Consider the following 16,705-nt stretch of genomic DNA (forward strand, 5'->3'; position numbering starts at 1 on the left):
TTTGAGTGAAGTGCGCTTGCGAGTTGCGTTCCTTCTGTAATTTATTATACTAGATGCTCTTCACACTGAAAACAGTGGCAGTCCTAGTTTGTAGCCTATAGCCTAACATATTTTTTTTGGAATCAATTCGTGGTGTGATTGACATCAGACTCATTAGCTAGTTAGTTGTGCACTGTTTCCCACTCAGTAGGAAGGTAACAAACAGCCTACTCCGATGATTTCTATTTTTCTTTTGCCAATATTCTTGTCGCCCTCCCAGAATTCTGAATATCTTTTCTCGCACACTGTAGGAACTGTAACGTGATTAATGACACGTTACACCCAACTCTGCTCAGCTACGACTAGAGAAAGAATCTCCCGTGTGTAAGTTCCACGTTGGTCTACCCCATAAACTGCATGGCAGTAGGCTATTTCTATTTATCTATAAAATTACCACATGCGTTTGTTCAACTTTATGAAGCAGAATTACGCAGGCTATTTACATTTTGTTTCAGCCTGATAAGATATATAAACTCACGCTATTGTATTATCATATGTGTTTGGTAATGGCTCAACTGTCTCTGATTGTTCTACTGACTTGAAATGACTCGGAAACTGCGTCATGGAAGCAGTAAGTCAAGTCACATCAAAAATAGTAGTGGCAGAACTCCCAAGTGACCCATTGTGGTTGTTTGTGTAAACTGCAGTTTGTGCCATTTCTGCCGAGAAAACGGGGTGAGTGATTCATGAAGGAACCCGTCCAAACTTAACTGTGTCAGCGACCGCATTGCGACCTCCAACGTCTCGCTCTAATGACAGCATTTGGCGCGTAGGATTGGACGTGATATATCTGTTATTTTGGAGGAGATGTCCCAGGTTCATTTCCTGACAGCAGACACTCTCCATGTGTGCCATGTCAGTGAACATAGGGACACAACCCCCACATAAGCACCACCGATTGTTTTCTGTGCACTCATATATACCTAAAACTCCCACTGCTCTTACTGGCTCAAAAGCATAGGCAATTTGATGCCTGTCCTCATTGGTGGGTCTATCCCATTCGTCCATATCCATTTTGTTGAGGCAGTAAGCTAACTGTGAGGCTATGACAGCCGCTATGTAAACAGCATAGAATGTTGTACCAACCATTCTTGTGATGTCATCATTTTCTGAAAACAAAGATGGCGGCTCACAGCTGAAATTAATGCACCTTGTTTTTGCTTTATTCTGAATAACGACTCATGTGTCTGACTTTATTTGTATTTATGGTATATTTAAATATTTAACTAGTGCTATAGACATCTGTTTTATTTGACTGCTTCATTTCCACTTTAAAGTCATGATTCGATTCGATTTTTTATTATTAATCTTTTTTTAATATTACTATTAATGCATTCCTTACTGTTTTTTTTTGGCCTTTTCCCAATCTGTTTGGGGGGCTTTTATTTTGAAACCGCTGTTTATTTTGAAATCGTTCCAACCACAAGGTAGTAAACAGAACAAACATTAAACACAGACATGAATATAGTGAAATGAACACAGAATGATAATTTAAACTTCCACACCGATGCTTTCAGTGTAGCAAGAGGAGCTTTGAATTCGGTCGGTTGATGCTTTTTGTTTTTTAACTGGCTCAGCCTTAAGTTGGAGGAGTGTTGACATCGCAGTTTAACACGTGTGTGTTAATGTTTTTGCGTCTTGGCATACATGCTGGATGTGACATTGGGGGTGTGGCTACATCGTCAATTCTACCTTCGATCAATTTCAAATTAAAATCGAAATCGTGACACCCCTAATAAAAATGTAGGCCAACACTGCCACACCAGCAAGCACATTAGGCTATATTTCAGCCCTACATTTAATTAATTAAGCAAATTTGTGCACTTAAGTTTATGTGATCACCTACTGTAGACAAATACCCTCCACACATTGAAATCCTGATTAATGTAATAATCTGATCAATTACTAATCAGTTCTTCTTCAACTCTGTCGGTTCATCATGACCAGTATCTTTATTGCGTGTTTAATTCCTGCAGCTTTGTTGCGCCGCACACACCGTCTAGTAAGATGCAATGCTGAAGTAACAGGGCTGTAGCTTAAAGAACTCCAGTAGGCTACCGCAAACGCAAAATGCCATCCAGCTGCAAACCTGCGCCTACATAATTTATTGGCACACTCACTACTGACAATGTAGAATAGGCTACAAAGTTGGTGTGCATGACAGACTGAAATATTTTCAGACCATGCATGACTAAACAACTGATTAAAAGGATAATGCACCAAACATATGCTGACAATTATAAAAAAACGTTTTATTTATCCAAGTGAATCTAAACGTAATTAAATTGGTAGCCTATTTTCCTGGCAAAGCACATAGCCGAGGCCTACAACGTTGAATTTAAAAGTTCAACCGAAGATAATTGGGCTTTCTGAAACAAGTTACTCCCCCCTCTCCCTACTCCTTTCCACTGTTTGTGTGTTCTACGGTAATGGATAAAGCAAGTCGAATGAGTAGAGGAAGGGCAGAGTAGCTCCTTTCAGAAAAAGCCGATCTCTGGTCTCCATGCGACAGACACAAGGAAGTGTGCAACATGATCTGCCCAAACGCGATACATTTCTCAGTTGAATTGCAATGGGTGAAGAAAATTTCCATGACTTTTGACATGTTTTTTGTTTTCCAAAACTATTCCAGGCCTGGAAATTGTCATTTTCAAAACGTACAAACCCTGTATAATACCGATATATATTGTATATCGCCATTTAGATATTCGAAATACTGTTGTCACTGATCCTGAACATATTCACAGCACTCATAAAAGTGAACTTACCCAACACCACTTAATGTTATCGCAGCCCAGTATATTGCATCAACAAAAAGCCTCATATCGGAGACTCCAGTCAAATTGGTTGAAACTAAAGAAAGAAAAAAATCTAAATTAGTTAAGATTTCTCACAGTATACAGTGAGAAAGCATTAGGGCTGTTGCATTAAGCGATTCGAAACTGAAATCGCGACACTCATATCCACAAACCTGTGTCGCGGTGTGGCAGAATCGCGACACACCCTTTCTAGTGTTTCACACAGTGCTTTGCAGCTTACGCAGCCGCATAAGCAACACACATCTCCCGCTTTACTTACCGGTAGCCTATGTATGTATGTATGTATGTATGTATATATACTTTTTTGATCCCGTGAGGGAAATTTGGTTTCTGCATTTAACCCAATCGGTGAATTAGTGAAACACACTGCACACAGTGAACACACAGTGACGTGAAGCACACACTAATCCCGGCGCAGTGAGCTGCCTGCTTTAATGGCGGCGCTCGGGGAGCAGTGAGGGGTTAGGTGCCTTGCTCAAGGGCACTTCAGCCGCGGCCCACTGGTCGGGGCTCGAACCGGCAACCCTCCGGTTACAAGTCCAGAGTGCTAACCAGTGGGCCACGGCTACTACTACCACTAATACTACGCTGTCCAAATATAAATAAATCATAACTTCTCATAACAATCATAACAAAAGTTTCCCAAAAGAGCCTGTTCCAAGAACAAGTATTACCTTGAAACTTAAACACACATGGGGAAACTGAACAGTCCAACCAGTAGACTATAAGATAGCCAACTATGCTACTTTGTTTACAATATTTCCAAGCTTCAACCAGACAGCTGAATTAAAGAGGTAAAGTTGTATTAGAAATAGAAGGCCTAGGCTATAGGCTAATCTGCATAAAGTGTGCTGTCATAATATCAGAAATGAAGTATTCTCTTTTTATATCAGGATATAAAATAATACTATTAATACTATAATAATAATATAATATTATATTATGTTATAATCCTCTGGTGTTCCAAGGTAGGCTATATAAATGTTATTAAATAACCGTGGGTCAAAGATCGTGATACAAACCGAATTGTGAGGTAGGTGTATCACTACAGCCCTAGAAAGCATTGAGAATACTAGTCAAAAGTGCACACAGTGTTGGCTTTGTTTCTTTTAATTTCTACCTTGAACATTAACACTAAAAACAAAGTGATTGAAGACTAACCATATATTTGCTATGCAGATGCCAGATTAATATTGTATCTGTTTAGGCAGATTAGAGGGCAAATTCTGTTTGTATGATGGGTCACTTTTGTATGCGCATCAAATTAGATGTACAAAATGGTGTGTTTGTGTAAATGTATAAGTAAGGAAAATGGACAATACGGTGTCTGGGTATCAGATACAGAAAACCTGAAGTCAAATTTGACACCTTCTCAACATTTTTACAATCTCAACACCACCAACAACAAAAAGAAAAAAACTTACCATCTGGGAACAACTGTAGCCAGTTGAAAAATCTTTGACAGTTTCTTAAGTCAGTACTATGAGCGCCTGTACACACATCGTGGTACCTGTTGGGGGGGGCAATTACTATTGAGACAGTATCAATGACAATAAATTGTAGTGGATGTACTGTATTATTAAACAAGCAAAGCTAAGCCATCAAGGTGTCTAATCAGCATAAAAACACTGCTGTAGTCAGGGTGCGATTTGTGGGGAGGGTGGTGGTTGTAGGCTATAGATACATGTCATTGTTAAAATAAATCTTCAAAACGTAACACAACTGGAGGAATTTTTGGATCAAAGGAACATGGTCAGCCAAGTCTCCACATTTAGATTTGCTTTGGATATGGGAAACGAACATACATTAATCTTGACAAACTGATAATTTTGTGTTTTTTGGAGTTGAAATTTGAAGATTTTTTTTAAGAAAATGATGTGTGTTCTCCTGAAATGTATTAATTATATTTTATATCATGTTGAAGGGCATGATTACATTCTCCTGATTACAATGGTGGCTATTTTTTATCTCTGTCATGTAGCATAACCACACAATAAGTATTTTTGTGCCACAAGGGGCAAGGGCACTGAGTATGAACCAGATTGCATGTAGGCTATTTTGAATTTGTTTCCTAAGGTTTTATTCTGATTAATTTGTTCAGGGAATATGTAGGCCTAGGTCTAAAGTTGAAGAATAATTTACCTGTAATCACGTAGACTTGCGTTGAGTAGCCTAACGTTTAGGCCCAGTGCTATTTATTTTCGCATTATACATGAGTATGACTAAATGTAGCCTATTTTATTTGAAAAATAGCCTAATCATGTTGGAAATATGTGTTTTAATGGTGTCATTCTTTATATTCCCTGCCTATTGTTGTTTTACTGTATGTACACACCGCCGGCGACTTGAGCTTTACAATTACAGGAAGTCATTAAGTTTCAATGGAAGCCGGCTTCTCTCAGCGGCAAGAAGCTGCAAATCCATCGGCGTCGCATTTTGGGTGTGTTGAGCAACCAGAGCGTCAAACAGAAAGTTGAAACTTGGTGAACTTTATGGTAATGAGCTATGATGCGGTTCAGCGGCAAATAACCGGCAACCAATTTAAAATGAGGTGTACAATGACCATCATTTAAAATTGAGGCAAGCCCAATTTCAAATTTTTATCGCTTATTGATAATGTAACGTTTAGGCCCTGTGTCCACCAATCGCATATGTTTGCGCCGATGGCGGCTATTTTCTATACAAATCCTATGCATTCACAGCGCTCACCGCCCTCGGCGGAAAAAAGCCCTCGGCGCTGACTGTTTGTTTCCACAGCACTCAGAGAGCTGAAAGTTGAAATCTGTTCAACTTTTAGAACAGCGCTAGGCTCGTCAATGTCACTTCTCTCTTGCTAGCAAATTGAAATCAAGGAAGGGGCAGGACCTACACTGTCAACAACGTTGGTAGTGGCAGAGGAAAACTCGAACAGCCATGTACTATGTAACTAAATATTAAACCACGGCTGCAAACCTAACGTAATTTACAAAGCCTAGAGGGATGACCTATTCTATTGTAATGCCAAATGAGCTCCTCATTTGTCTTTCAAAGTAATATTTTAGTGAGTCCTGAACAATTGCTGTCATTTCAGTTAGCTAGCATTAGGCAACGTTCCAAAAAGACGTGCTGGTAACATATAAACACTGGACCAAAGCACCCTGAAAATGAGGTTAAGGACGCTTTTAGCACAAAAAAATGGTGGATTGGTGACAGGCCCTTAATATCAAATGAAGTTAATTTATGCAGGGATACATTATCCCAACGGTTCTTTTAAAATGCAACATATAACTGTGGGCGTCTGAAATACCTCCTAGCTGCTCCTAGGTTCAAGCTGCCAAAACTGAGCTTCCAGAGTGTTTTTTCCAGGTTAAGTGGCAGTGTGTATAACTCTAAATTAGAAAAAGTTGTGACGTTGCAAATGAAATGCAAATAAAAACAGAATTTGATAATCTGCAAGTCTTGTTAACTTATTTAGCTGCAAAAATGATGCAGACAACATATCAAATATTGAAAATTACATATATGACTATTTCATGGAAAATATGTTCATTTTGAATTTCATGCCAGCAACATGTTTCCAAAAAAGTTGGGATGGGGTCAAGAAAATGCTGGAAAAGTTGTGTAATGATAAAGAAAACAAAAGGAGGAATATTTTACAACTAATTAGGGTAACTGGCAACATGATTGGGTATGAAAAGAGCATCCCAGAAATGCAGAGAAGTAAAGATGTAGGTATTCATCATCTTTGTGGACAAATGATGAAACAATATAATTATAATGCTTCTTAACACGAGTGCCAAAAACACAATATTGTGTTGTTTGCTCCCATGCGTTGAGTGCCAAAAACGCAATATTGCGTTTGTAGCTTTTTTTTCTCTAAATTCCGAAAATAGACACTCTAACACACCTTGTGTGCGATTTTGGGAACTCTATGATGAATAGAACTGAACTAGATGATGATCGAAAACTCATGAAAACGCACAATCTGGATATTTTATCTAGACATTTTATCATAACTCGGCTTTTGATGGTTGCCGCTTTTGGTCGAATCAGTGGCGCATGCACGTCAGGTAAAATTCAGGCCATTTATTTTCGTGGGTTTATCACTAGGTGGTAGTCTCGCCAGGTCACTTCCCGGAAACATTACATGCAACACTTCTCAGGTGCTGAAGGGGAAAATGAAAAAGTTGAAGAAAAAGATATTGCAGCAGGTGCGTTTCCGCTAGATGAGTCCACCTTTCTACTAAGACAAGATGACTCTGACCACGACAATCAGGGGAGACCAGGATCACCACACAATCAAGGAAGACCACACGCCAAGTCAAGAACAATAGAAAGAGTGACTGACCACCGTGCTGAGGAGGGAGTTCCATCTCCACCACGGGCCGGGCCGAGCAGAGTGGGTGATAGGCCGAGTCGCGCTTGCAAGAGGGCGATAGCGACACAGATGTTACCGATCAAGAGGAGGAGGAATTATGGAGCCCGACAACAGTAAAAATGTGGTATTATTGTTTTAGCCCCCCACCCCCCACCCCCCCCCGCACACTCTAATGTGTCATAAGAGTGACAGGCTCAAACAGTGCATATTTCATAAGATGCTATATCTTCATTTCTAGAAAAAACAGGGATTTTGAGCCACTGTCCCTGAACTAGCCACTGTTTAGCTTGGGATTTGAGGAACAGTTCTTGGGGAACTGTCTTGTAGGCTACTGTTCAAGTATGACATTTACATGTTTATGTGAAAATTTTAGGCTAGCCTACTTAATAAATGTGGCATATTTGAAATAATTTATTTTTCATTAGTGAATGTCTATTTCTAAAATGATACAGGGTTGAATCAAAGTAAAGTTTTTAATGTCCCGTATCGACAGCAAGTAGCCTACACTATCATAATAACAGGTTAGTTGTAGCTAGTACAGGAGAAACTTTTCAATTAATAAAAATTAGAGGTGAATATTGGTATCGGCATCGGCAATCAGCCAAAATGAGCTTGTAAATATTGCCATATTGGATATTGGTTAAAATTCAATATCATGCATCCCTAGTTTTAAGGCTTTAAATTTAAAGTTTAAGACCCCGCAGGAACACTGTGTAACAGAGGAGAATGGGTGTGTTTTTTCATCGTAAAGTATGGCTTGCAGGGCTCACTGCAGCCCAAAATAATTGTTGTCCAGCGCTGAAAGTCCCCTCATGACATTTCTACTACTCACTGGCTACGGACATTCTTGGACATATCTTACATGGAACGGTCGTCAGCAAGAGTAAATAATGCTCAGCCACGTACAATATTGATATGGGAGAACTTCATATATCTAAGCTGAAATACCTGATGCTGATTTAACCATAACCTGTCTGTGACTGCCTTAATACTATGTTGGGAGGTGTGGGAGGAGGAGAGTGGTGGTGGAGGGTGGTATAGTGGTTGGGGGTTATATTACTTATGTGTGTCTATATAACATGTTATTTGATGTATTTGATTATGTTTTTGACAATAAAAAATGAATAAGAAAAAAAAAGACTTACCAAAAACATGCACATAACTGAATGCAAATAACAATAATACAAAAGGAATTGAGGGCTGTCAAATGTATTTTGTTGGTGTCTGGTTCCTTTGCAAATGAGGCTGCATGCAACACAAACATATCACTCATGTAACATATTATATCACTTTACATTAAAATATAAATTATGTATGTTGTAGCCTATGATGTCACAGAAGCATCAAGAAAACTTACCTGTTATTCTGAACAAAGTCAACACCCTCAGACAACAATTTAATTTCAAAACAAATAATGCTGAATTTGCCAATGCCAAGCTTTCCAGGGGAATCAAACCACACACATCCACAAGAAACCAAGTGCGCAAATACCTTCTCCGAATCAGTTTTGCATCTGTGATTACTACACCATTTTCTTCAAACCCGATACAGAAACGTGAAACAATGTATAAAAAATAAATAAGATCAAGGCCATATTTTATCGTATTGACTGACTGCAAAGTGCCATTGAAAAAGACCTATGAGATACAACAGAAGATTATTAACCGCAAAGTATTTGACAATGGTATTCTCAAAGTCATTTAGTATAAATTAATCTTTGAAATTAAATTGGCTTCACTTACCTGAAACATTGAGATGGAAAAAGCTATTAATGATGTTAGAGCAATGAACAGATTCCATAGTCTCACATTGTGAGTTTTTGGGGAAAGTGCTGAAGCACTAGTCTTTGAATACGCATCTTCCCAAGAACCCTCCTTTATGTTGTACATGTACTCGAACCCCATCTTTCAAAAGATTCTGGAAAAAACTCCACAAATCTGTCTGAAAAAGAGGAAAAATAAATGTAGTGTTTATAAAGTGTTTATACATTTTCTGTCTAACTTACCTTTATGGGTTACCTGGGTGATGTTTAGAAACATTTGAAATAAGTTGATATACGTAGTGAATTCTAAAAATGCAATGTATGAATAGTGAATTATATAAAATGTAACATTTTGTAATGTGCATTAGATTGGTGAGATGAAGACTGATACTGCGCAACGAACTGTAACAAAAAAAAACCTTACAAATATACAACTGAAGAACAATCGGACTCGTAGGCTACAACATGGCAGAGTTTGTCATTAATTTTGATGTGCTGGGTGGGCTCTGGAGGAGTGGTGGAAAAAGATGAACAGACTGAAAGAAAAGAGCAACTTCGGGCACGCTGAAATAAGTGAAACCAAAACTGAGGAGTTGGAAAAATCCAGGAATGAAATCGGCACCATTAAACAGACACTGTGGTCCGTCCGCTGCTTCCTGTCTTGGTATGCCGAGTAGTATTGCATGGTGCACCGATACTACAAAAGAATTGCAGGGTGTCTACAGGTATAAACAAGTTAAATTTAAGACTTTTTAAGACCTTTTAATACCACTTCTAAATTAAATTTAAGACCAAACTTACGATGGAAATACAAATCAAAAGTGAATATGCAGTACTCTTTTCAAGTAAACACACTGATGTCTGTTCAAAATGAACATACGGTAAAATGACAATAATCGGTTTAAACTTCTTTGACCTGACCCCTGGTCATGGCAGACTTTGGGGTCATAGGACACACCAAAATGATGTGAGGAATTATCATTATCACAATTATTATTGTTATGCTACAGGGCTTAAAATTCATTTTTCAAAATAGGGGGAAATTCCCCCCATAGGTTATTCATGTAGGGGGGATTTACACAATTTGGGGGGGAGGGGGGTTCGATTCTGATACCAAGTCAAGAATTTCGATACTTCTTCGATACTTTTTTAAAAATGTGATTTTGGGGCCCCCACCACCCTGACGTCATCAGTAATATATACTGTAGTGGGATCACTCACAACAGTGGACATCCTAGATTCTGCTTGACTCTCTCCACACACACAATGTTAAATTCATATAGAGTCTATTTAGTTAATAATGTATTTTTTAATGTATAGCATTTTACTAGTAATTACTAGTAGCTAAACATATTTAGTAATTTGAATGCTTCATATTGACGTTTAAACTATAACACTTAAGCATATCTTTAATGTGATGTGTAGGTCTAATTGAGTGCACATTGGTGATGAGCATAGATATATATATACTGTCAGTATATATATCTATGGGTGATGAGTAAGTGTATATGAGTGCCTGTCACTTTAAGAAATATGTGAGAGTGGCCCGGATTCTGGCCTGTCTGCTGACCCACCACTTGCCCCCTGACAACTCTTTCCTGGACAATTCCGACGCCAGACTATTGCACTTTCTCTCACTAAATCATGATTAATGCTTTATCATACCGGATACGTAATCATCCCACCTCTTGTAACTTTCACCTCAGGTGCTTTAAACACCATGTCCTATTCTCCACACCTGACCATATGCATTTGTCATTGTTTACAGACCTTACTGTCCGTATTGACCCTAGGCAGATGGGTCAGGCCCTTGAGTCGTGGATCTGCTCGAGGTTTCTTCCTATATGTATCTCGAATTCTAGGGAGTTTTTCCCCTCGCCCCTGTTACCCATGGGCCTTCTTTCTTTCTTTTCTTTTCTCCCTCTTTTCTTTTTCTCTGATTGCCTACATTCTGTAAAGCGCCATGATACATGTGTAATGTTTTGGCGCTATATAAGCACAATAAATTGAAATTGAATTAGCCTCCCTTCAGCCTGTCCGTTTTAGGCTAGTCGCTAGTGAATAAAAGTTGTGCATAGTGCATAAGGATATGTGGATGCAATTCATTATGTTTTCTATGTCATTAGATAAAATAAATGTTCAAAAAACTAACAAGTCGAAGACAATCTTTCTGGGATCAAGTGTTGACATGACCTGAGCTAGCAGGATATTTACCAAGGAGCTCTTTCCAGATGTAAAAGTTTGCTATGGTTGCGTAGCCTATTTGTGTAAGCGCAAAGTGGTTCTCTCTCTCGCTCTCTCTCTCTCTCTCTCTCTGTGTGTGTGTGTGAGTGTGTCTGCGTCTGCATGAGGCTATGTTCAATTCAACTCGGTAGTTGATCCGTCCGGTCAATAGCCCCGCATTCACGCCACTTCATGATTGTATTAATCATGAAGTGATTAATCATGATTAATATATCAGACAGGCTGTAAAAGTGTATGCGGGAATTTCTCGCATTATGATGGCTAGAGTTGCGGGACTTGAACAAAATTATGCGCAATACCCGCAATCCCGCAGTGAAATTTAAGCCCTGTGCTACAGTATATTGTTATACATGCACTTCGAAGCAGTCAAAGTTTGTGAAAACATGCACATCAGAGGACCGCTTTACTAAGGTAAATACAACAGTTTAATTGCTTTACTCAGCATGTTTGTAGTGCTGCCGCAATTATTCGACTTAGTCGATGTAATCGACCATGAAAATGAGTCGACTGCAATTTTTTTTAGTCGAGGAGTCGTTTTCCGCCTATTTATTGGTCTCCTGTCTCACTGTAATTCAACTCCACACCAGTCTGTGCGCTGTGCGTGCCCTGCTGGTTAATCTGCTATTCTCTTTCTTTCACCCCCCCTTCAGTACTTTCATATGAAAAATGGCGGAGGGAGGTGAGTCTAGGGAATCAGGTCCGAGACCGAAAGCTTCCTAAGTATGGAAGTATTTTAAGCAAAGTTGTGATAAAAGAGTGGTCTGTACACTGTGCCAATGCACGAACATCTCAAACGAAAACACACAGGAGTTGTTGACGATGCACCCACAGAGAAGAATAAGACAACGTAAGTATATGATTATTAATGAAACGGCGAGCTAGTCTGTACTGTTTATTAACTTTTGAGAAGTAGCCTACAATGAATGTCTTTGGATGTTAAGGGCGAGAGGCAAAAAACTCCACGACGCGCTGTGGAGGGGAGTTTCCTCTGCCCAAGTAGCCTACATTAATTAATTCTGTAAAAGGACACCTCGGCGGCCGTTTTCCCGCTTATCGCCCGGTTGCCACTATAGCACGCAAAGGAAACAAGCGGTTCCGTTTAAAAAGAAGCCGACTTGTTCAGTTAGTGGTACAACTTTCTTTGGCCCTATAACAGCATGGACAGTTAGCTTGTTTACAGTTGATTTCATTGTTGCGAAGCCTAGGCTACTTCCAGGCTCAGTCGTCTACCGTCTCAACTATGGTTGTTATAGTAGGCTAACCATTCATAATCATTGATATGGAACGGTGATTAAACTTTTTTTTTTTTAAACCAGATCAACGTGTCCCGTTATTCAGAATTAATAGCCAACCCACTCGACAATCAGAAAATAGTATTTCTTCTCTCCGGGAGATAATCTAATTTAAACCCTGCCGTGCATGCAAGTGTAGGCTAAACGTGAGCAGCTGCGTGCCTGCCTGCTTTTAGCGCGATTCATTATTAGGGGGGGAGCTAATGGAAATGCATACTTATGCTTAGCTTGGTAATACATAAAACAGGTTAGCAACTATGGTTTTGGGAAATGCACCCCCTGTCTACATCAGTAGGTTAATTGTGTATTTTTCTCCTCTTTTGTCAGTTGCAGGCAAAGTAGTCTGACTGAATTCCTTCCAAGGAAGGACTGCACGCCACAACTTGCAGCAATACTCACTGACAGTATCCTGAAAATGATAGTGAGGGATATGAGACCACTGTCCATAGTTGAGGGTGAAGGATTCCAGAACATGGTGGCAACATTCCAACCTGGCTACATTCTACCAAACGCACATGTTTCACCAACATGATGGAGAGGAAATATGATGTGCAATTTCAGCAAACCAAAGATGCCCTGTCCTGCTGCTCCATGATATGTCTGACAACAGATATGTGGACAAGTATGGCCACAGAGGCATACTTAGGCCTAACCTGCCACTTTATAAATGATGAATGGGAGCTCATGAACTTCAATTTGACCACCATGCCACTTCAAGAGAGGGACACAGCCGTAAATATCGCATCATGGATTGAAACTGCAGTTGCCAAATTTGAAATCCCTCTGCATAAAATACTCGCCATAGTTCATGACAATGCAGCAAACATTGTATGTGCCCTCAGAATCCTAGAAGAAAAACATGGGATCTCTTCCGTCCGCTGCTCTGGTCACACACTGCAGCTAATTGTGAACCATGCTATGAAGCAGAATTATATTATTCAAAAGGCCATTGGTGCTGCAAGGTCCCTGGTGGAGCACTTTGACAAGAGTGAGGTTGCCAGCAATAGCCTGAAGGTAAAGCAAAAACAAATGGGACAGCCAGAAAACAGCCTCATTCAAGACGTAAGTGTGAGGTGGAACAGCACGTATTATATGATCAGACGTCTGCTGGAGCAAAGATGGCCTATAACTGCATGTTTGTCTGACCCAGGGGTCACAAATAGATCAAAGCATTACCTTGACCTCAAGCCAGAACAATGGAGCCTCCTGGAAGAGCTTGAGAGAGCTCTAAAACCCTTCGAATGTGCTACAGTGTACCTAAGTGGGGAGTCATATGTGACACTCTCTAGCCTACCCCCACTCATTAAAGGGCTTCTAAAAAGTGCACAGACCACTTCTTCATTTGAGATTCCCCACATACTGGCATTTCAGAAAGGTGCAGAAAATGAAAAAACTGATAGGTGGCAGAATGAGATTGAATTCACTGAAGACACCCCAAATACCAGCCTAATTGCTTCTGCTCTTGATCCCAGATTCCGCAGGCTGAAATTCATATCTGCAGATGACATCTTGAGAATGCAGGGAAAGATTCTACATCTTGCACTTGAAGAAAAGCATAAGTCTGTAGTACAGCAGCCCATAACATCCAGCAGTTCTGCTGACACAAGTGAAAAGGCCCCTGTGTCAATGTTAGAGACATTGCTGGGGTCAGACTCGGATGAATCACCCCACCAAATGGACAGTGAGGATGATGAAACTGATGATACAGGGCTCTACCCTAACATTTTTTTCCAGGAGCACTTGTGCGCCCAAGTTAAAAAATTTAGGAGCACAGACAAAAATTTGGGCGCACAGTCACTGTACTTAACTTACACATAATCTAACATTACACTGCAGCTAACAGTTGAATTCCTTGAATTTCCCCTGGGGATCAATAAAGTATCTATCTATCTATCTATCTAACAGTTAAACATGCCAGTGCACCAATTGCGAATATTAAGAATGACTGACAACATTTAGGCTACAGGAAACAGGATTTTAAAGATCAGTGCCTACTTTATTTTCAGTCTGTTCATTCAATGCCTACTTTATTTTCAGTCCGTAGGAGTCAATTGCCGAGTGTGGAGTAACACGCTCTGGAAATTCACAATTTTTTTTTTTTTTTTTAAAACATAGTCCAGTATTTCTTTCGAAATTGAAATGAAGTTGTATGGAATGGACTATGTTTTTTTTTTTTTTTTTAAATGGCGACGAAATTGTGAATTTCCAGAGCGTGTTACTCCACACTCGGCAATCGACTCCTACAGACTTTCCTCTAAAGACGAAAGCTGCAGCAGCAACAACAAGCGGAAAGGTACTGGCTTGATGAAATTCATTCTGGACTCTCTATCCGACCACATAAAGACCTCGGGATACTACTGTTTGGCCTTAGGGACCCTCTACTCACTACCACGTAAGTGTAATGTTGTTTGGAACTATAGAAGAGGTATAAAAATAGCGTTTTGTAGCAGCAAAATGACTTGCCCTGGTCATTTGGGTGGATGACAAATAAGCCTGAAAAAAGGAATTTAAAAAAACTTCAAATATCATCCCTAAAAAAAGTGTTTATATGTGTTGCTGTATCTCTAAACTTGACTAATATACATTTTTTTTCAAAAAAAAAAAGTGAAATATATATTTATATGTCAATTTGTCATGTTAGTGCCTAAAATTGTCATATGGTGTGACATGAAAATAATTTGAAATAAAATGAAAATTAGATACTTTTTTCTACTTTAATTTATGTCACTGTACATTTTAATCACGTTTGCTTTGATTTGCAACATTTCCTTGTGAATATTTAGAAGAAAAACCTAAAATTTAACAAGTTATTTTGTCAAGGTGTAGAATGCTCCTAACTGTAACCAGATATTTTAGCTTAATTCTGATATTTCTTGTAAGAACTCACTCAAAATTCTTGAGGTTCTTGCAGATACCATTTCCTTTGTGTGCTATTGATGTTTTAATGATTTTTCAATTATAAAGTCTTTTTTGTGACATTATTTAATGTCACACCAAATGACATGGTGTCACGCCATATGATGAACTGCACCACTCCACCATGTGTCAGAGCAAAACAGGGTTTTTAATGACAATAAAATCATTAACAATGAATTTTGAAGTCACTCTATGAATGGTGTATGCGTGTAACAGCAAAATAGATGAAAGTTTAGTATTTATTTTTTAAACTTACATGGCATGGTAACATAAAAGAAAAAAGTATGAGAAATATGAATTGTACAGATACATTTTTTTCCAATTATCACAGATTTAACAAAAAACATATAATATCTGAATTTAAAACATGTTTTTACAAGAACTTTTATTTAAAAATGCAATTTGGTCATATGGTGTGACAGAAATGTCATATAGTGTGACTTGAAAAAAAACTGTCACACCATATGATGCAGCGTCACACTATATGACATTTTGACAGTTAAGCTAATTTTTCTAGACAGTTAAATACAGCTAACTATTATTTAGCATGCAACTGACCACATGGCAGCAGTGCTTTTAAGAATTCATGAAGAATATTTGTGGAAAATAGCTACTTTTTAGGCAAATGATGTCACACCATAAGACACTAAAATTTGGCCAATGATTGATGATGTCCAATTCAAAGCTTTTTATATAAAAATCTAAAAAAGCAGAACTCACCTCTTGACCATGCCAATTACTCCTGACATTCTATTGTTACTTCCTGATTAAGCAGGGTCCTCTTAACAATAATAATGTCCAAATGAATGCCCAGTCAAAATATACAATATAGTGTCACGCCATATGACAACCATTTTATGGACAAAATATATTTGATTATAACTTAGTTGGACAGCATGCATAAACATCAAAACTTTCTGTGGTTGTAAAAAACATCCAATTATTTTATATGCATGGTAAAACTTTAAAGTAATTATACTTTTTATGGATATACACTCTTTTTACAGTCACACCATATGACATTTTTTATGTTTGGATGATTATTTTAAGTCAAAAGTGAAATACAAATCCAATAAATTTAATATGACAGAACTTGAACCTACCAGACCTACAACATTTCCATATCAATTCTTAACAATTGCCATTTTTTATAAGTGTGTGACACATGGACAGTCTGAATTCTGCTATTTGTCATCTACCCATTTCCAGGTTAACGAGTTTTGACTAAAAACGGTAAAATCGAACTTTCTCAAAACACATCCGAATGACATGATTT

General features: G+C 38.6%; 1 protein-coding gene across 2 annotated transcripts in view; it reads right to left on the reverse strand.

Annotated features, from left to right (window-relative positions):
• The window catches only part of LOC125310257 (cyclic nucleotide-gated olfactory channel-like), a 187,679-nt gene that overhangs the window by 159,413 nt on the left and 11,561 nt on the right, over window positions 1-16,705 (reverse strand). For both annotated transcript variants that reach the window (XM_048267491.1, XM_048267502.1), the window contains exons 2-6: window positions 8,958-9,156; window positions 8,573-8,852; window positions 8,361-8,460; window positions 4,283-4,368; window positions 2,808-2,892 (exon numbers count right to left, since the gene is read on the reverse strand). In XM_048267491.1, coding sequence (XP_048123448.1) covers window positions 2,808-2,892; window positions 4,283-4,368; window positions 8,361-8,460; window positions 8,573-8,852; window positions 8,958-9,119 — 713 coding nt within the window. In that variant the 5' untranslated portion in view covers window positions 9,120-9,156. The remainder of the gene's footprint in view (window positions 1-2,807; window positions 2,893-4,282; window positions 4,369-8,360; window positions 8,461-8,572; window positions 8,853-8,957; window positions 9,157-16,705) is intronic.

Source organism: Alosa alosa, chromosome 2, assembly GCF_017589495.1.
Source record: "Alosa alosa isolate M-15738 ecotype Scorff River chromosome 2, AALO_Geno_1.1, whole genome shotgun sequence".
Taxonomy (NCBI): Eukaryota; Metazoa; Chordata; class Actinopteri; order Clupeiformes; family Clupeidae; genus Alosa; species Alosa alosa.